General features: G+C 42.4%; 1 protein-coding gene across 4 annotated transcripts in view; it reads right to left on the bottom strand.

The window, feature by feature from the left end:
• Positions 1-15,268, bottom strand: part of Spire1 (spire type actin nucleation factor 1) — a 108,792-nt gene extending 93,524 nt beyond the window's left edge. For 3 of the 4 annotated variants that reach the window (XM_021664439.2, XM_021664438.2, XM_021664440.2), the window contains exon 1: positions 14,769-15,268. In XM_021664439.2, the coding sequence (XP_021520114.1) occupies positions 14,769-15,054 (286 nt within the window). In that variant the 5' untranslated portion in view covers positions 15,055-15,268. The remainder of the gene's footprint in view (positions 1-14,768) is intronic. The other variant, XM_060377122.1, reaches the window with a different exon arrangement.
• Positions 15,269-21,906: the final 6,638 nt, after the last annotated feature.

The following is a 21,906-nucleotide window of genomic DNA, read 5'->3' as shown; positions in this document are numbered from 1 at the left end:
AGTCTGCAGACAACCTTTGGGAGTCTGTTCTCGTTCTCTACAATATAGGCTGTGAGACTCTCTTCACCTGTTCACCTGTAGAGCCTTGCTGATCTGTCCCAGGTACTTTTTCTACCTCCCTTTAGACACAAGTTGGCCACTTATTTTCACTTAACTCTCTCTCTCTCCCTCTGAGACAGGGTCTCAATGTGTAGCCTTGGCTGACCCAGAGTTGAGTATGTAGACCAGGCTGCTGGGCGCTGTGCCCCACCACACCCAGCTCCACTTAACTGTTTCTGACTAAGGCTCTATCAGAACAGAACAGAACCTGAGTAGCAATGCACATCTCTAATCCTAGAACCAGAAAGAAGGGGCCAGAAGGCGACTACAGTGAAACCCTGACTCAGAAGAAGGAAGAAAACCTCAGAAGAAAGAAGAAAATGGAGGGAAAAAAGGGAAGCAGAAGAAAAGAGAGTGGAGAAAAGAAAGAGGAGAATATGAATTGTTTAAGCTGTCAAAACTATCTAGGCTGGCTTGGGGAGTAGAGCTCAGTGGTGTAACACTTGCCTAGAACATGCAAATCTCTGGATTCAATACCCAGCATGAAGGGGGTAAAGGAAAACAAGCAAACCCACACATACATTTTTAGCTGTTTAACTTTTTTACTATGTATATTACCAAGAAGTAAACCTTCTGTAACTTTCCAGTTATACATTTTATTATACTTATGGGTAAAGGACTAAGTTTTTATTCTGCTTTTGAGTAAGAGGTCTCACTATGCTATCCAGACTAGCCGGAAATCACTATTATTCAGCCTCCAAAGTGCCTAAGTTCTCTAGAGATAAACAGAATGAAATAAGCACGAACTAAAGAACATCACATCAACCATAAAGCTAACTAATGGTCAATTTTCCACCAATAATTAACTCTATATATGTCAGACAATAGTCTAAATGTCTCATCCAAACCACATCGCAAATGAAATGTACAGAAATTAAAAAATATTCTTGCACAGTTATATTATCGATATAAAGAAGCCCTCCTCAGTTTCCTAAATCACTTAAGGAAGACTAAACAGTTAACAAATGACCAACAATCAGTTGGAAAGAGAAGAAACTCAATTCAAGAATACATTTACGGAAAGTTACCTGTGTCCCTGCCAAGGCCAGCTAATGGAGAAGGAATAGTTTCTCCAACAGACAGTTTTGGGGAAACTGGATATCTACATAAGAAGGCAGATTCACTGTCTCATTTCATTCAAAAACATTAAAGACCTAATGTGAAGAAGCCCCTAAAGTTCAAGCACAATAAGAAGACAGACAGTCCATTCAAATCTGGGTAAAAGGACTGCAAATGGCCCATAAACATCAGTGAGCATCACTAGCCACAGTGTCGACACCATCCACGTGCTGTCTGAACAGTTGCCGCCTCTAGATATTTCATGGAAATAGAATCATGCAAAAACGACACATGGAAATCATGCAGAACTATGAATGCTAATCAGACAATAACTTTCTCTGACAGCTGAAGAAATTTTCCATAGTCTGTTCAAAAATTCTGGTCATAAACCTAGGGCAACTATAAATATCTACATTTCACATTTTATCAAAGTCAATCATTTTCTGGACTTCAAAATATAGATTTTAATACCCTCATATACAACATCATTGGGTTCTCACAACTGCAGGAGCTAGATAAATGCAACTTCCATTTTTACAAATTTAGAAAGTACCAGAAGGCTAAGTGGCTGACCAGAAGCTTTCACCACACATGAAGCCTCAGAACCAAGACTCTAAACCATTTTGCCTACAGTCACCATGCTGCCAGGAGACATCAAGGTGACCTGCATGCATCTCAAAAAAGCAAAGGAACTTGGTGGAAATTAACATGACTCCACCAGGAAAGTATGTTCTACGCCACCTTAATTTCCATGCAGCATAAATCATCATCTTCCCACCCTAACAACCTACTGCCTTCCCCATCACCCAGGGAGAGTCTGAGAGCCTTCCAGGTTCTTCTGCTTCTACCATGTTCCATTTCTGAAGTACCAACTTGGCTTTCTACTCTTACTGCTCTAGCTCAAATCTTCATCATCTCTTTCCAAAGAGCTGAAATACTCCTAAATGGTTTATCAGCTCAAAGGCAACTAATACGTGAAGATAGTGTAAATGCCAACTAGTGTCTTTGTCCAACTACATTTTGTAGAAGACGGATATCTACTCATTTGTTTTGTTTTTGAGACAAGGTCTTGCTGGTAGCCCTGGTTGGTCTGGTACTCACTATGTAGCCCAGGTTGGCCTCAAACTCACAAATAATTCTTCTACCTCAGCCTCCCAAGTGCTGGGATCACAGGCACAGCAGAAGACAAGTACTTTCTGTAAAGTCGTATATCTCTCTAAAAAGAGTAATCTGCTTATCCATTTTCCAGTTTACATTCCTCACATGCGCTCTACTGCCTGTCCAACCTATAGACACAAACAATATTGTGGCACTCAGTAAACATGCCTTTCTAGCCTGTCTCACTCCCCACCACTCCCACACACATCCTATGCTCCGGGCACAGTCAACACCCACCACAAGGCAGACAAACAGGTTTAACCTCACATGCCAAGTCCAAATAATTGTAGTGGCTGCCTGAAGCATCCTGTTGAGAACTCAAGAGGTTGCTTATAAACTTAGCAGCAAAGAAGTCATGACCGATTAGTAAGCAGCATTTGCTTCCAGCCTGGGAAATGGGTGGCCTGACAAACGTCACACTTAGTGTCTACACATGCAGTGCCTTGTACCTGAGATACTACATGACCTCCTTCCACATTTCTAAACCTTCCTAAGTACGTGCTTCTGTCTGTGTGGACACCATTCACTCCACTGCTCTCCTTCAGGATTTCAGAACGTAGTCTCCTAGGTGAAGGTGACTGTTGGTTGTTCTGAGGCAAGGGCAGCCACGCTCTTTCTGGGCTCACGGTTTCTGTACTCCGTAGCCTTCTGAGATTCCTCAGCCATAGGACAGGCGGTAGCCTATGCACCTGTGAGCTTCGACATGAACATGTCCTCTGCTTCTCTGTGCACCTTCAGCATCTAGCACAATCCACTTACAAGACACGGAAATATACACCAGTGAAAAGTGCAAGTGAAACGGTTAACAGGAATCCCTCTAACAGCATTTGGGTTTTCAATGAAAACTAAAAAGCCCAACAGGCCAGACAGCCCGTGAGCTAGGCTGATGACACCCTGCCATCACTTGCCAACTGTACCCACCGTTACCTCTCAGAGACACAACATACTGAGAAAGCCTACTGAGCGTAGCAGAGAAAGTGGGAAATATGAGAAGACAAAAGCGCTAATTAAAAAAAAAAAAAGCATTAACACAAGCAGTGTGAAAACATCTAAGATTCAAAGTTTTCAAAAACTAAATAGTTGTTTGTTTGTTTGTTTGTTTACTGTAATCCCTCCACACACCACTAACAAAAATATGGACATGTTAATTTCAGTGAACAAATAAAACTACATGAAATGTGAAGTGATGTTTCAATACATTCTGAAACATCAAATATCTATATCACCTTATTTCTGGGTTTGTTTTGGTTTTGTAGACAGGATTTCACTATATGGCTCTGTCTAGCTGGAACTCCCTATATGAACTAGGGTGACCTCAAATTCAGAGATCAACCTGCCTCTGCCTCTGAAATGCTTTTTTATTTTTTTCTCCAATTCTGATTTCTTCAGATTTTCCAACACTATCCTTTTTCTGTGCCAGGATTTAACCTAAGATATCACCTATCACTTATCTGTCATGTCTCCCTAGTCTCTTCATAACTTTTTTTTGTTGTGGTTAGGATTTTTTTTTAAAGATTTATTTATTTATTATGTATACAATGTTCAGTCTTCATGTACACCTGCAGGCCAGAAGCGGACACCAATCTCATTGTAGATAGTTCTGAGCCATCATGTGGTTGCTGGGAAATTGAACTCAGGACCTCTCGAACAGACAGAGTGCTCTTAACCTCTGAGCCATCTCTCCAGCCCTTGATTTGAGTTTTGTTTTGTTGAGACAGGGTTTCTTTGTGTAGCCTTGGCTGTCCTGGACTCGTTTTGTAGACCAAGCTGTCCTTGAACTCACAAAGATCCACCTGCCTCTGCCTCCCTGAGTACAGGGATTACAAGTGTGCACCATGATGCCTGGCTGCCTCTTCATAACCTAGACACTTCCTTTTTGGTTGAGACAGTGTCTTACTATATAGTCCTCACTAGCCTGAAAGTCAGTAAGTAGACCAGGCTGGCCTCCAACTCACAGAGATCTGCCTGCCTCTACCTCCAAAATGCTGGGATTAAAGACACGTGACACCACTGCGACTTTAAAAATTTTTATTATAGTGTGTGTACATCTATCAAATGAGTCTTTTTTTTTTTTTTTGGAGGGGTGTGGGGGGAGTGGTTTGTGTGCCACAGCATTCTAGGAGTTCAGATGACAACTTTTTGGAGTTGATTCTCTCTGCCTCCGCGTGGGTTCTAGGGACCAAATTCAAATCCTTAGGTTTGCAAGTACATTTACCCACTGAGCCATCTCACCATCCCTAATTTCATTTACTATTTTGAAATATATAGTATTAATAAGTATAATCATCTAAACATCTCAGAATGGTTTTAATTTTAAAAGTCTGTGAGGTGGCTAAAGAGATGATGGCTTAGTGGTTAAGTGCACTAGCTCAGAATACCTGAGTTCGATTCCCAGCAACCACTTGGTGATTCACAACCACATGTATCTACTGTTCCAGGAAATCCAATGCTGTCTTCTGGTCTCCATGGGTACTACTACATGTGGTGCACAGACGTATATGCAGACAAAACACCCACACATATAAAATAAAAATAAATAACTCTTAGAAAAGTTTGTGAGGTACAATCACTTTAGAAAACTTTAACTAAAACGCACTGTCTACTCTAACGTTGAACACACAAATAATGAGCAACTGCACTTTTAGGCATTATTACTCAACATAAATGCTGCATCTGTTCATCAAAAGACATGTTCAATAGCAGCATTATTCATGACAATGGGTATCTGAACCCCAAATGTCAATGTAGAATAGAATGACTCAACAGCATACTCATACAAAGGAATGTGACTCTCACATATGAACCACCTACAACTATTTGCAACAAACTGAATTGACGTGACAAAGTCCAGAAAGAAAAGTCAGTCAAGAAAACATATTCTGTCTGAATCTCTCCATGAGAGACAGAAGGCAATACACTCAACCATCCGGAGTCCTGACAATGCTGACTGCAAGTGCACAGGTCAGACCTTTCCAGACCGTAGACTTGGTCTGTTCTGACTTCCGAGTCCGGGTTGCACAAGGGGGTTCACATGGTTAGTACTTTCCTGTAGATTACATTTTAATTAGAATTTGCCTTAAAATCAGGACAAGAGCTGAGGATGTAATTCAGTTGGTAGAGGGGCTGCTTAACATATTCAAAAGCCCGAGACTTGATCCCCAGCACTGCATAATCCAAGCACTCAGGGAGAAAGACCAGAAGTTCAAGGTCAACAACAAGGACACCAATGGACTGCTAACCTGGAAAGGGGAAAGCTCTCTGGGCCTCAACCCTAAGCGGAGAACAACAGGCCACCGGGGAGTGCTATGAAGAGCAAGAGAAATGGTCTTCCCCAGAGAAGAGTGCCCCAACTGGTTAGCCAGTGCCCAGGGGTCAGCCCTAAGATCACATACACTAAACAGAGTGACATTAAACAGAGTGAGCAGGCTGTATTTATGTATTTGGGAATATGTGTGTATGTAAGAATAAAGAGAAGAGACCATGAATTTGAGAAAGTGCAAGTGGAGTGCCTGGAAGGGATCAGAGTGAGGAACAGAAAGAGGAGATGATGTAATTATACTATACTTTCAGATTTTTAAAAATTATTAAAAAATAAAGATGTTCAATTCAATGTCAAGTTCACCATCAGCTACATAGTGAATTCAAGGCCAGCCTGGGATAAGTGAGACCCTGCCTCAAAAGGGTGGGGAAAAAGACAACAAAATTAAAAATATAGGTATTTTCACATTAAAAACTGAGTGATATCAACAGTGACATATAGAATACAAAAAATAAATAAATAAAATAAAAGAAGCTTTTCAAGCAAGAGAAAAATGCCCCCACAGAAAGTATACAGTACCACAAAAAAACATATAAAACAGCCTTGTGCACACATGAGGTACACACCAGTGAAAACAGCCAATCACAAATGGGAAGTATTCACAAAACCACGAAACAGCAAACCCTGGCATCCTTGTTAAACACACAGAGACTGATTCCCCTTCTTATACCCAAACAATAGAACTACTTCAGGACATTTATATCATATTAGGTATGTCTTTAAACCTAGAGATGATTTCAAGCATATGCGGGGAAAGGGATATACACAGAGATTATTATATGCAATACATAACCATCTTATCAAAGGGACTTGAGCATTTTGTAGGTTTGGTACCTGGCAAGGTAAAGATGGGAAACCTGGAACCAATCCCTTGTTCATATCTAGGAAAAACTGTAGTAATGTCTTAGACACAGTATGGAGATACTCTGATCACATATGCAAAATCCAGATACCACACACACACACACACACACACACACACACACAGTGTACTGGCTAGTTTTATGTCAACCTGACATAAAATAGAATTATCTGAAAGAAAGGATCCATAACTGAGAAATGCCTTCCTAAGATGTGGCTACAAAGCATTTTCTTCATCCCTACATGGCCTCTGCATCAGCTTCTGCCTCCAGGTTTTTACCCTGTTTGAGTTCGTGTTCTGACTTCCTTCAGTGAAGAACAGCAACATAAAAGTGTAAAAGCTAAATAAATCCTCTTGGCTAAATAAATCCTCTTGTGTCCAACTTGCTTTATTGTCATGGTGTTTTGATGCAGCAACATAAACCTTAACTAAGACACACACACACAAATACATATGGACACATATATTAAAAAATGCCAAGAATACAGAAGTATTTGAAGAGTTAAGAGGACTAGTGGAAGGGGGCACAGGAGAATAATGGCTTCCAAATATAAGCAAAATATGATATATATAATATATATGAAAAATCATATATATAAAACTCATTATTTTGTATGTTAAAAAATAATTTAAGGGCTGGAGATATGACTCAGAGGTTAAGAGCACTGGCTGCTCTTCCAGAGGTCCTCAGTTCAATTCCCAGCAACTACATGATGGCTCATAACCATCTATAATGACATCTGGTGCCTTCCTCTGGCCTGCAGGTGTACATGCAGACAGAACATTGTGTACATAATAAATAAATAAATCTTTTTTAAAAAGTTTAAAAGCCAGATACAGTGGCACACACCTGTAAGCCCAGCACTCAGGGAGGCTGAGGCAGGCAGGTCTCTTTGAGTTCAAGGCCAGCCTGGTCTACAAAGCAAGTCCAGGACAGCCAAGGCTACACAGAGGAACCCTGTCTCGAAAACAATAATAATAATTTAAAAGAAGGAAAAAAATAGTTTTGCTATTTTAGATCTCCTGGAAGAATCAAGGTGATATTATATAGATCAATCTAGATAAATATAAAATTATATAAAAATACTATCTGTACAAGTAAAAAAATGTCTTCCGATATTTTAAAACATGAACTAAAGTGTACAATTAATATAGAAGAGGTAGACAACTAGCAAACAATAGTTTATAAAGCCTAAATTTCAGTAATCAGACTAAATATAAACAAACCTGAACTGAAATTAAAGATTAAGGGTGCTGGGTATGGTGAAGCATGCCTTTAGTCCTAGTACTCAGGGAGGCAGAGGATGGATCGTTTTGAGTTCGAGGCCAGCCTTGTCTACGAATTGAGTCTAGGACAGTCAAGGCTACACAGAGAAACCCTGTCTCAAAAAAATAAGTAAAGATTGAGGGTTTGGAGATGCCAGAGTACTTAGTGGTAGAGTGAATGCCCAGCATACACAATGCCCTGGGTATGACTCATTACAATACAAAAGTATAATTATATTTATTTTATGTATCATTTCTAAACAATCATATAGAAAGGCAAGAATAACTTCTGGTGAGAGAAAAAAACAAACAACCCTTGGTAAACACTGCCTTAACCAACCAGCACTAACTTCAACGTTACACTGGATTTGTGTGCCGGATACGGTGTAATGAAACAAGACCTTCACCACTGTGGTGTTCTCCACACCTACAGCCCTAGTCTAGTCATGAAAGCATAATTATGGCAAAGCCAAGCTTGTGAAAAACTCTCACACGTCAGAAGAGACTGGGAACATGGTATGGAAGTACAAGGTGCATTTCCTGTTCGAAACTGGTGTCCTTTTCTCTCTTTGTCCATTAAGTAGCCCTAGCTGACTGGAATTTGTTATGTAGATAGGTGGCCTTGAACTAGAGCTCCACCTGCCTCAGCCTCCAGCTGGATTAAAGGTGTGTACCATCATACCCAGCCCAAGACACAGAGCTTTAATGGCGCTGCTATAGAAAACAGATGGAACTGTCTCTATTTTACAGGCTGTGATGCAGGGAAGATGCTTCCGACTTAACAAAGACAGTGTGACTGACTGGCTGCCTCTGTGTTCTATTTTCTCTGTATGTGCCCTCTCAACCTCTCTCAAACTCACTATGCAGCCCAGGCTGTTTGTGAACCTTTGGCAATCCTCCTGTCTCAGCCTCCTGAATGCTGTGATTTCAGACATGAGTCAACATGCATGCAGAATAAGAGTAGGCTATCAACATACATTGGTAAATGAGTGTAGGTTTTTTTTCTTCTGTTCAGAAAAACTCTTAGCTTACCATTTTCTGAGAGTCCAAACTTAAGTATCAATATCTGAATGTGATAAAACTATTTCCCTTTGCACAGACAGAAACACAGAAAACTAAAAGGTATCATTCTCCAAGTTCTCAGAATGCTGTGGCTACTTACAGCTAATCCAAAACAGTATTTGAGGAGTAAACTGAAATTGAAAGTGACAGCAATTTTATCTAACTAGATTTCACTTTGCAATTGAGCACTTGAACATGTGATTAAACCTTCCCAGGTGCCTGGAAAGAAACTAGGTAAGTATTAACTTCGTGATAAATTCACCACTTAAGTTTACATTTTTTTCCTTCTTACAACTATTTATGTTTAAACTGCACTGGAAACCAGAAAGTTGCCTGTATATAATATAAACTCAAGATGTTTGCTAAATTGAACTAATCTGACACATCCAACAAAGCTGACTGCTACTTATTCTTGTAATCAATGATGTGTTTTGGCAGTCCGTAATTCCACCTCTGACTCCCAGACTTGTACGCTGGACTCAGACACATATACTCTTACACATAAAGCTGATCGTGATCAGGCTGCGAACACTCAAGAAACATAGCAAGAATGGACTAGAATACTCTGAAGCCCGTTTTTCCTCTGTCCACCTTTTTCACAAACACTGTTTCTCTTTAAACCAAACAGGCCCTGTTCCAAGACCACTCTCCTCACATTAGCATGAACCTTGCTGAGAAGCCTGATCACATCCTCCTTTCACAGCCCAAACAAAGCCTGAATGTTCCCTATACCAAAAACCATCCTCAAGGGATCCCCTCATTACTATGCACACAAGCCTGCATTGTTCCTCCCAGGAAAATCTATCTTGCTACCACCCTTCAGGTTATTTAAAAGCAAGATGGGGCCATAATTTTTTTGATGTTCTTTATACATCTAAAACTAAAGGTATATCAAAATTTTGGAACCAAAGTTGAAATAAGTGACTGCTGTCCAGTGGGTATTTAAGTCCTGAAAGGCTGACGGGGAGTCTCATCTCTAATATGACTCTATAAACATTTCTTTGTTGCATCTCAGACAGGTAAACATTTTAACCTCATAAAGAACTATACTAGACTTAGCTCTGTTTCATTTTTGGAGCAACTTGGCAAAATAAAATTTTGTTTATTGTTGGGCATTGTCTCTACACATACAAATGGACCTAAATAAATAAATAGCAACTACAAAGGCAAAGGAAAAAAAAAAAAAAAAAAGAAAGCTTTTTTTTTTTTTTTGGCCTTTTTAACCAACTCATACAAACCAACTGCTTATATTTCAGTGAGGTAAATACACAGAAAACTTACTGGAATACTGGGGTAAGATTGGGTTTTTGTTGTTTACCAGGTTTTTGTTGTTTACACGGTCACACCACAAGAAAACTCATAAGTAGGACAGGAAATACTATTCTCTACTATTCTCTGTCCTAAACTAAATCAGAAAAGCATGTGAAGTGCTCTTTCTCATGAGATTCAATAAAGTTAATGCTGGTAGGCAAGACCAATGGCATTCAGTTCATTCAGCTCAACAGCAACATGAACAGTAGCAGGTGAAGGATTCAGATTTAAGAATAACTGCCACAATCCAGGTTATCACCCATCGTCTGCTAATGACAGTTCTAATCCAGGACTACTTTGCATATTATAGTTGACAATGTCTAAAAATTTTTTAATTATAATTTTTTCTTAAATTTATCTATTTTATGTCTATGAATGTTTTGCTGGCATACACACATACATACATACACACCATGTGTGTCTGGAGGCCCTGGAGGTCAGAAGAGGGCATCAGAACCCCTAAAACTGGAATTTTTTGAGGGCTGTTACTCCCCATGTAGGTGCTGAGAATAAAATCCAGGTTCTTTGCAAGAACAAGTACTCTAAACCATTGAGTCATTTCTCCAGTCCCCAGTCCAAAGATTGCCTAGCATCTAAAGATCTTTGATTGCCAAGGATCATGGCACACGCCTTTAATCCCGGCACTTGAGAAACAGAGTTCCAGGACAACCACAGCTACACAGAGACCAGATAGATAGATAGATAGATAGATAGATAGATAATCTTTCATTAGCATACTAGAGAGCAGTAGTTATTGCAGCAGTGGTAGAGTCCTGAGATACTACAAAGAGGATGTGGCACTCATGATAGCCCCACACAGGGAATTATCTGGCCCAAAATGTCAATGGTGTTGGGATTAAGCAACATCTGTCCCAATTTTGGTGAATAGTGAAAACACCTAGACAAAAGGCATTATAGTGGTGTGAAAAGACAACAAGACTGAGGGAAGAATCAATGTTAGTCATTTTACATATTGCCTTATTCACTGCCCAGATTTAAAAAGAAAAGTGAGAGATACTGGTTCTCAACAGCATGCTGGACAGTGGAGACTGGGGAACTTTCTCGAGGTCATCTAGCTCCAAAGAAATAAAACAAAATCTCTGTCACTTCACAATGCTACAAATCTTAGACCTCAGTCTGAGTCAAATGTGGGGCCAGGGAGCCATGGGACTTAGGGAAGCCTGCCCAGAGAAAAAGTAGGAGCAAGAGTAGGGTTGAGGCGTGTCCAGATCCCGGAAATGTAGTCCTGAGATCAGCAGTAGGATCCCCACACCCTGAATGTCGCAGCAAACGTAGCCCTGCTCCCCCTCCTTTGCTGGCCCCCTGGAGGAGTTGAGGTAACCTGGTAAACTTCCTCTTTCCTTATAAGGTCATGTCCAGCAGCACCTGGAATTTTTCCTCATGCAAATGAGGCATCCCCAGCACACTGGGACCCCCCCTCATGATGTACACTCACTCCTAAAGCACCTGCCCACCCTACAAAGGTTTATATATCCTTTGCTCCCCTCAACTAAACAAGCTGTCTCGCTAAGCTGTTTCCCAGAGAAGTCTGTTTCCCCTCTCAGGATCCACCATGGGTTGCAGGCTACTTTCATTTAATGGGAGATAAGGGGGATGACAGGATGGGGGACAGAGCCTGAATGGCAGTCAAAGAGTTGACTCATGTGGCTTTGAACATGTTACTGGACTTCTCTTAACTTCTACTTGGAAAATAAATGAACTGGGAACAAAGCTCATGGCTGTAATCCCAGCACTTGGGAAGCAGAAGGATTGCCACAAATTGTAGGTCAGCCTGGGCTATTCAAGGTGAGTTACAGGCCACCAACCTGAGCTAAAAAGTGAGGTCTCAAAGTGAGGTATAGTGGCTCAAGACTTTGAGCCCAATGGAAGTAGGCAAATCTCTGTGAGTTCAAGGCCATCCAGGGCTATATAGTGAGACTGTGTATTAAAAAAGAGTAAGAGGTGCACGGAATCTTATGAAAGAAGAGGGAAATAGTAAGATCTGAAGAGGACAGGAACTCCACAAGGAGAGCAACAGAACCAGAAAATTTGAGCACAGGGGTCTTTCCAGAGACTCATACGCCAACCAAGTACCATGCATGGAGATATAACCTAGAACCCCTGCACAGATGTAGCCCATGGCAGTTCAGTGTCCAAGTGGGTTCCATAGTAATGGGAAGAGGGACTGCCTCTGACATAAACTGATTGGCCTGCTCTTTGATCACCTCCCCCTGAGGGGGGAGCAGCCTCACCAGGCCACAGAAGATGGCAATGCGGCCGCCACTCCTGATGAGATCTGACAGACTAAGAGCAGAAGGAAGGAAAGGGGGACCTCCCCTATCAGTGGACTTGGGGAGGGGCATGTGTGAAGGAGAGGGAGGGAAGGTGGGATTAGGAAGGAGGGGTTTATGGAGGGATACAAAGTGAATAAAGTGTAATTAATAAAAAAAAAGAGAAAGAGAAAAAGGAAGGAAGGAAGGAAGGAAGGAAGGAAGGAAGGAAGGAAGGAAGGAAGGCAAGCAATATTTTATTACTGCCCAGCCTGATCCCTCTTGGAGTATACTCAATAAACCTGTTTAATTTCTAAACACACAAACACACACACACACACCAAAATTTAAAGCTAGGCATGATTGTACACATCTGTAATCCCAGCAGTTGGATTTGGGCAACTGTAGGAAAGAAGATCAGAGAAAGTTTAAGGCCAGCCTGTGTTTCATGGGAAGTCTGAGACCTACCCAGGCTATAGAAGACAATGTATTTCCCACAACCAAGGACCTATCCTTAAATATCAGGAGGAAATAAACTAATATAACAACATTTGTAAAAGGACAACCCTGAATATTTTCATTAAAAACTTTTATCATACATTGTACTTTTATTATTTTCTTTCCCCTGCCTTCATCCCTAAATATTTTAACCAGCAGGGCCTGAAATGCTCCAGACTGTATCAACTACTCTGATTAGTTCTCAGTGCATCTGGCAACAGAGATCATGAGTTGGAATAGGAGAAAGAAGATGGTTATAAATCCATTACAAAGTAGAATGTAGAGGCCCAAGCCAGTAATCCTAGCATTTGAGAGGTGAAGGCAGAAGAACCAGGAATTCAGAACAGCTTCAGCTGAAGTATGAGACTTTGTTCCCAAAAATGTAAAAATAAAAGTAAAATAGAGGCTGGTGAGATGGCTCAGTGAGTAAAGAGACAGCCTCACAAACCTGGCAACCCGAGTTTGACCCCCACAACCTGGTTAGAGGTAGGAGGACAGGTGTCACAATGTTGTCCTCTGACCACGCATACTGTGACACCATGCACACAACAGCAAATACAAATTTAAAAATAAGTTTTGAAAAATCCATTACAGTTTTTGGGAAACATCCATTATCCTCTGCAAAGTATATTAATGATGCAAAAGCTCATTCATTTCAACGTTCCAACAACAGTTACAAGAATCACCCCAAAGAATCTATCAGTCTTTGACAAATAGCCAGAACACTTCTGGGATCAGACAACGAGGCCTGTTCTTTCAATACAACCAAAGATTTTTCTGAAGAGAGGTCGCACACACTCTTTCCTCTTGAAACAGTTTGGGACCAACACAAAGCCTCGTTGTTTTGAAAAAAAAAAAAAAATCTTTTCATGGCATCTTATAAATAAGTTACAACTGAAACTGTAATCCACTAAGGCCAAGTCTAAAATCAAGCAACAGATCAAATAAAAAAAAATGTTTGAAGGAAAAAAAAAAAAGAGATTCAAAAGCATCATTTAAAAGTCAGCTTTAAATATTATTCAAGGTACACATATAACAAAACATCACACGGTACTCGGGAAAATAGTTCAAAGACTGAGGTTTTTAATACATCACAAAGGCTGGCTTTAGACAAATTAATAAAACTGTGTTTGCTTTAACTAAAAAAAATGAGAACATTCTGGTAGGACTGATAATTCTGAATGTTTCCCTCAATTTAGAAAAGGATTTTCACGAAATGTCATTTTACAGACTAATCTAATTACATTTTCCACCTTAAGCATTTTGACACTTCCGTCAACTTTCTAAAGGTGAAGGTGGATTGTTTTGCTATGTTTTGAATAGACTTGCTTCTCAAAGAATGAATTAGATAAAACCGGATAGGGGAAACCTATTACCAGTCTTACCATCAATAAAGCATGTGAGTAAGCTCCTGGTTATGTGTCACTGTTTAGGTCATGAAGATTGTGCGCTACTAGCTAAAAGCCATTTCATCTAAACGGCCTGTTTACTTTTCATAAACCTGTCCTTTCCATCACAGCAAATTCTCACACTCGGGACCCGGAGTCATCATTTATTCTATCTCTCCCCCAAACAGCGGAATTCTCGGGGCTCAGTGGCTTCCCGGGCATTCCCAAGGACTACTGGCAAATTCGAAATGCTACGGAGGGGACTGCTCTTTCCCAAAGATGTCATCTTCCCGACAGGGAGCTCACGCGAGCCTCTTCGGAGCCCTCACCCCCGCCCCCAGCGCAGCCACCGGTAAACAGCAGTGGCCGGCGGACACGCACCCAGGCTCCCCGAGCCCGGGGCCCGCGGCCGCACCCGCCCTCCCGCTCCCCCACGGGGCCGTGGAAGGGGGGGGATCACCGGGCCGCGACCTCACCGGGGGCGGGGGGCGGCTCTCCCTCTTCGCCGGCGGCGGGCGCCAGGGTGACGGCGCCGTCTCTCCAGACGCGGATCTGCGCGGCCGAGCGCACGCGACGGTGGGGCTGGCGGCGGGCGGCGGCGCGCAGGGAGCCGCAGCACTGGAAGCACACGGCCCACGCCTGCTCCTCGTTGATGGGCTGGTTGTAGAGCCGCAGGATCTCCTCCAGGCTCAGCGCGTCGCGCGGGCCCCCCGCCGCCCCGAGCTGCGGCCCCTCGCCGCCGGGGCCCGAGGGCTGCGCCATGCGGCCCACGTCGCTACGCGGCCGGCCGGCGCTCCGGTGCCGCGTCTCCTCAGCTCCGGAGCATCCTCTCTGCGAGCCGCCGCCTCCGCATCCTCGGGCCGCCGCCGCCCAGGCCGGCCGCGCGCCGCCGCGGGGACTAGGCGGGGACGCCGCGGCGCTCGGCGCTGGCCAGCACGCCGCCCGCCGGCCGGTAGCGCGGCGATGGCGTCCGCTCGCCCCGCCCCGCCCCTCCTCGCCCCGCCCCGCCCCTCGGCGGGGGTTGAGGGGTGGTCGCGCGGCCCGGCGCTGCGCGAGGCCCCGGGGCGTCGTCCCCTGGGTTGAGTGACGCGCGGCGGAGCGCCGGCCGCGGGCTGGGGGCGTCTCCTCCGGGGTGAGTGACGCGCGGCCGCGGTCGGAGCTGCGGGCTCCGCAGGGTCGGTGCGCGCGGACTCCGCGGTCGTCTGGGCCCTTTGAGCGTCATCTCAGCTCTTCCTGACCACTGGACACGTCCTGCACATTTGCAAAATTGATTTATAGGTATATTTATGTATTCGTTTGTTTTGAAACAGGCTCCCTGCTAACCCAAACTGGCCTTGAACTCGCTGTCCTTCAGCCTTGGCTTCCTGAAAGAGCTGCGAGGCTCGCACCACGGTGTGGGGCTCCTTCTTAGCGTTCTTGTGTCGTGGTACTCTCTCTGCTCACACATTTGAAGAGGACGGCGATCTTGGGCCCGCCTTGCAGTATTCTCCACAAGCCTCGATAAGGGCCTGGGATGTGGTGCAGTGAGCTCAGGGCCCTTCAGATTCAGCCTTCGCCGGGTCTCCAATAACCACACTCACCTTAGTCCAGTTAACCCAGTCTGTCAGGCGAGAAGGAATCCGTGTCAAAATCAAGAGCAATTATCTGTAGTATTGGAAGAACTCTCGGGGCCTCCCTCAACCCATTCGAGTGTGCGATTATACTGATAATTCTTAAAAATGGACATCCATTGGTAGGTGGTTTTAATAGGTAACATTCTGCCCAGGCTAGTCTTCAAAATCCTCAGAGTTGTAGCATCGACTAAGCAAGAATTTCATAATAGGTACCGTCCTACGTAGAGTGTGGGGGACTGCACGCTACGGTTAATCCTATAGTAGAAATCACAAAGGTTTGGTAATGGATAAGAGGTCACCGTGGATAGAGCAGGATTTGAAAAACTGAAAATCATTAAGAGTATGAAACAGAGATGCGGTGGGGGGAATAGCTCCATGGGCACCTTTTGTTTTTATTACAAAAGATATAAAACAAGCCTGTCAAGTAAAATTATTTGATTATGGGCTCCTAATCTGAAAATGTAGGCCAGTGAGATGGCTCAGCAGGTAAAAGGACTTTGCTGGCCTGCCTGACAGCCCATATAGCCGGAGCACAAACCCACTCCGTGCAGCTGGGCTCTGAACCCCGTGTGTATTTGTACATACACAATACAAAAAAAAAAAAAAAAAAAACTGTGAAAGAAAATTAATGCAGTATTTATGTGTGCCAAAGCTCTGAGACAAAGACCTTTCTCATTCCTGTGTGTATGAGACTAATACATCCCGGAATTACTATATTAATTTCTGTATTTTTAAAGTCTGGATTCCGTGTGGCTTTTGAAAATAGAAAAGAGCTTAAAATACTTTGAACAATGCAGAGAAACGGATCCACTTGTATGGACACTACCACCATCTTCTGGCCTTAGCGAGTATTGCTGCCCATTGTGTGTGAACTCTACAAAACCAGTTTTGTCCTCGTCTCGCCCACTCAAAACAAATTGGATTAGTCAGAAAAGGATCCCATGAGCCATAAACTCAATCAGCCAGTAAATAAACACTCAATTAACTGTATCAATGAAGGGATGGAGGAAAGTGGTGGAAGTGAGCAAAAAGTTTGTTAAAATCCAAGTTAGAATTGTATGAATCCCAAGCTGGCTTCTAATTCTCTATGTAACCAAGTAAAAGTCTTGGCTGTGTAGCCATGCTTGATGAATACAGATTCAAACCCAGGGCTTCGAGCATGCCAGGCAATACCTGACGACTTAGCTCTACCCACAGACCCCAGGTTGGACAGCTATAGTTTTTGAAAGCTGATTTGCAACCCTAGGATTGTTTTCATTTTCTGAGTAACGGTTTTTTAAATGTCAACATTTTGAAAGGGAAAATATCATGAACCACTGGAAGGTTCTATACAAAGACAGTTTTGAATTTTAAGCACAAATTCTATGATATATACTGGGAAGTAAATCTTCTATAAGGTAAGTGGAAGCAAGATGACAGCTAGAACATTGTTGATACTCCTATTCTAAATAGAACAAGAGGGAAAAATTCTTTAGTTCATGTCCATTTTCTAGTATGCTTGTTGAGTTGAACACTGGACCCTCTCTGTACAGAGGTTTTCAGTGTATTTTGTGATTCTGATAAGCCTCTCATATCCACCATGGATTCTCTTAAGAGTGACAGCTAGTCACTCAGGGGATGTGCTCCTCATGGAGTCCCTGTAGTCCTGTGCCATTGTGGGCAGCTTCCTGCTTCTCATTTTCACCTCAATCTCAAAGATTCAAATACCTTTATGTTTTGTATATTTCCTTCTACTTACTATCACTGGTGTTTTTTTTAACTCTGTAATGTGGGTGTCTAAAAGTGACATAAAATGTCCAAATGATCCAAACCACCATTTAAGAGATCTTCAAAGTACCAGGAGCCCAGTAAAAGAAAATGGCACATGTAACCCAGGATATGGTTTTAGTTTTCCTTGATTTTTTTACGTTTATTTTCAAAATAGGATCCTTTAGACTTTTTCTCATATTTACTTATCATTTTGTAGAATAAATATACTTCATGCTTGATACTCGGGACACGATGCAGGCTGAGCTGCTCCGAGGCCTTTGGAGAGCGTGGCCTATCTGTGAAGCCCAAGCTTACCCCAGACTCTCCCAGACAAATGCTCCTAAGAGGCACATTCACCTAGAAAAGTACACCAAAAGGGAAAAAAATAGAACAGTGGGTTTTTTCCATGTCGTAACCTCAATTTCCAATGTCAATAATTACATTTTATATATTATAGTGAGCCTGAATACTTTCAACATGCTTTCTTTCTTGAGTTATAAAATGTGAGGGTGATTTTTTTTTTATTATTCTTATCTTACAGGTAGGAAAATACAGCCATAGGGCTGGTAAGTGACAGGGTGGGAGTGGAAACCAGGCCCCCTTACTGGCTCACCTTTCCCTGCTGCTGAGACTCAACCCTCCTCCTGTCAGGTCTAAGAAAATAGGAAGAGCCAACAGGATTGCTTAAACTTGCTATTTTAAAACACTAACTGAAACTCCTAACTGAGGGCATTTCTCTTGATTGGTTTTTGTAAATCAGTTGGCATTTAGGCTTCACAGCAGTCATCGCCCGTAGTCATTGCCTTCCACATGACTGACACAGTCCCATCTCCATAAAACAACCGTGAGTTATCATGCAGGGTAATTCACAATTTAAAACTGCTATCTTGGGCAGGAGGGACAGCTCGGCAGTGAAGAACACTTGCTGCTATTGCAGAGGGCCTGAGTTTCATGACCAGCACCCACACCTCTGGCTGCCACATGCATGTGAGGCCTGTTCACACACACTAACATGTACATATAGTGACACACACAAATACATGCATACACATATAGAGACACAAATACAAGTACTAACTAAATGAGTGTCTCTTCTATACATACTTTAGAAGATAGATGTACCATTTAAAAAAATTTTTTTTCAGACAGACTCACTCTACAGCTCAGGCCAACCTGAAACTATGTAGTTCAAGGTAGCAATTCTCCTTTCTCAGCCTTTGGACTGTTGTGATTACATGTGTGAGCCACCACATCCAACTGCAGACATAGTCTTAAACCTGGCACACCTTTTTAATCCCAGGCAGAGCTAGGCAGATCTCTGTGAGTTTAAGGTCAGTATGGTCTACATTGCTAGCTCCAGAACAGCCAGTGCTACATAGAGAAACCCAGTCTCAAAAAAACAAGTCTTAAAAAAAAAAAAAAAAAAAAGACATGTTCTCAAAATAACTAATGCTGAAAAAAAAAAAAACTGGGGCTGGAGATATGGCTCAAGGGTGAGAGCACTTGTCAAATTTCAGAACATTTACTTAACATAAAAGTAGTGAGGAAAAAGGGAAAAGAAGATGGGAGAAAAAAAAAAAGCAAGAGCGTGGTGGTGCACGATATAAGCCCAGCACTGGGAAGCTGAGGCAGGAGGATCTCACGTTTGAGAGCATTCTGGGCTACAGATCATATCAAGATTCTGTCTTGAGGAGGGGGATATCATGGTGGAGCTCATGTGACACAAGGACACCAAAAACCTCAAAACAAAGTTTTTAAAAATTTTCATAAAACAATAAAGTAGAAAAGGAGGACTAAAAGAAAAAAACAGGGGCTGGAGAGATGGCTCAGAGGTTAAGAGCACTGGCTGAGCTTTCAGAGGTCCTGAGTTCAATTCCCAGCACCCTATAGCTAAAGTTCACAACCATCCCAGCATCCTATAGCCATAGCTCACAACCATCTATAGTGAGATCTGGCGCCCTCTTCTGGTGGGCATATGTACATGCAGACAGAACACTACATACATAATAAACAAATCTTTAAAAAAAACCGAAAAGAACAAAACAGGCACTAGACAAGAAGAAAAAGAAAAATGGCAGACTTAAATCAACTACATCAATAATAACAAGTATAATATATAAGTAATATATAATAAAACAGGATAGAATAATGAATGGGAATATTTTTTCCTGAGGTTACTAGAAATACACAGCTTTCCACATGCTAAGTATGTGTTCTGCCACTGAGCCTTAATGTGAGTATTGTGGTTTTGGTGTTTTCTTCTGAATCCCATCAAGACACACAGACTTTCAACTGGATTTTTAAGATTCAATTATATGTCATCTGTGTAAGACATACTTCAGACTCAAAGATCACTTAAAAGTTTAAGAATGGAAGAAGCTATAATCATGAAAAGCAACATTCCCCAAAGTGACCCACGCACCCCAAGTGGCTCATTAGAACGCCAGCTGACCTTCTCCCCCTACCTGCCCTACCCCACCAGCTGACTTTTAAATACATATATACTAAAAATCTGGTTCTAGAAGTAATATGGAATTTCATGGCACCCAGAATAACCTAAAAGATCTTGGGAAAAAGAGTAAAGTTGTGAGCCCATTTTCCCAAGCTCAGAACTTTACTAGAAAGAGTTATCAAAATGTGTAGTATGTGCTAGGGGCATAGCTGAGTTGGCTGGGTGCTTGTCTGGCATGCATGAGGATCTAGGTTTCATCTCCATTGACTCCATGTAATCGGCTGTGATGGCACACATCTGTAACCCCAGGAGTCAGAGTCAGGAGGATCAAAACCTCAGCCACCCCCAACTGCTGCCAGAGTGAATTTGATGCCAACCTGGCTTACGTGAGATCTTGACTCATAAAAACAAGTATCACAAACTAGGCATCATGGTACATCCTAGCACTTGGGACTACAGCAAGTTCCAGTCTGGTCTACTTGATGGGTCCCAGGCCATCCGGGCCACATAAATAAGTTAGAGAGAGAGAGAGAGAGGTGCTGGCATAATAGGAAGTGAATTGAGACTGAAGAAAAAAAAATAATAACCATAGGTCTACAGTCCAATAGTTTTTCCATGGAAGAGGAAAAAAAAAACCTTTCTAAAACAAATAGTGCCACTGCCATATACAATTGTAACCTCAACCCACACCATATACAATTCGCTGAAAATGTAAGACCTAAATTTGAGACCTGAAAGCATAAAGCTGAGAAGACAACGTAAATCTGTGCAGCTGTGGATTTAGCAGCAGGTTCTTCAGTTGTAACCATGAACCACAAAAGAAAAAACAAGATATACCGCTTTCCATTAACGTTAACGTCTTCTGCACTTCCAAAGACACCCTCAACTGGCCCTGAATGAACATGGTGAACACTGTAGGCAGGCACACACATACATAAAAGTAATTTTTTTAAATATGAAGTCTGTGTTAAAAAACAAACAAACAAACTTCAGCCCCACATGGCAGCTCATGACTGTCTGTAACTCTAGTTCCAGGGGAATGTGACACTCTCACACAGACATGCATGCAAGCAAAATACCAATGCACATAAAAATTATAAAAAGGAATCATTAAAAAAAAAATGAAACTTCAGAACAGGGTGCCGTCTAGTTTATGTATTTGGCTTGTTTGTTTGTTTGTTTGCTTTTCAAAACCTGTTCTGGAACTCTTTGTGAACCAGGTTAGCCTTGAACTCAGAGAACCACCTGCCTCTGCCCTGAGTGCTGGGATTAAAGGTCTGTACCACCACGTTGGTTCCAAGTTTAATTCTTAAAGATAATATATTGCTAGGTATGAGGATGAACACCTATAATTCTAGCATTTAAAAGACTGAGGCAGGAGGATTGCCTCAAGTGTGAGGCCAGCAACAGCTACATAGAAAGACTCTGTCTTAAAAGATCCAAAGGAGACAGGCAGTGGTGGCACACATATCCCAGCACTTGGAAGGTAGAGACAGGCAGATCTCTATGAGTTGGAGGCCAGCCTGGTCTACAGAGTGAGTTCCAGGACAGCCAGGGTCACACAGAGAAACCCTGGCTCAAAAAAACAAAAACAAAAACAAAAAACAAAACAAAAAACAAACCAACATAAAACAAAAGAATCAACAGAACATCCTGTACTGATGGTTGACACTGACAGGATTTGGGTCACCACCTAGGACACTGGTGGTATCCTAGCTTCTGGGCACATCTGTGAAGGACACCGAGAATGAGTCAGCCTCTGGGCATGTCACTGACTGAAAGGTGGCACCATGCCAAGGG

Source organism: Meriones unguiculatus, chromosome 2 (assembly GCF_030254825.1).
Source record: "Meriones unguiculatus strain TT.TT164.6M chromosome 2, Bangor_MerUng_6.1, whole genome shotgun sequence".
Classification (NCBI taxonomy): Eukaryota; Metazoa; Chordata; class Mammalia; order Rodentia; family Muridae; genus Meriones; species Meriones unguiculatus.
This window is presented reverse-complemented; position numbering and strand designations above follow the sequence as displayed.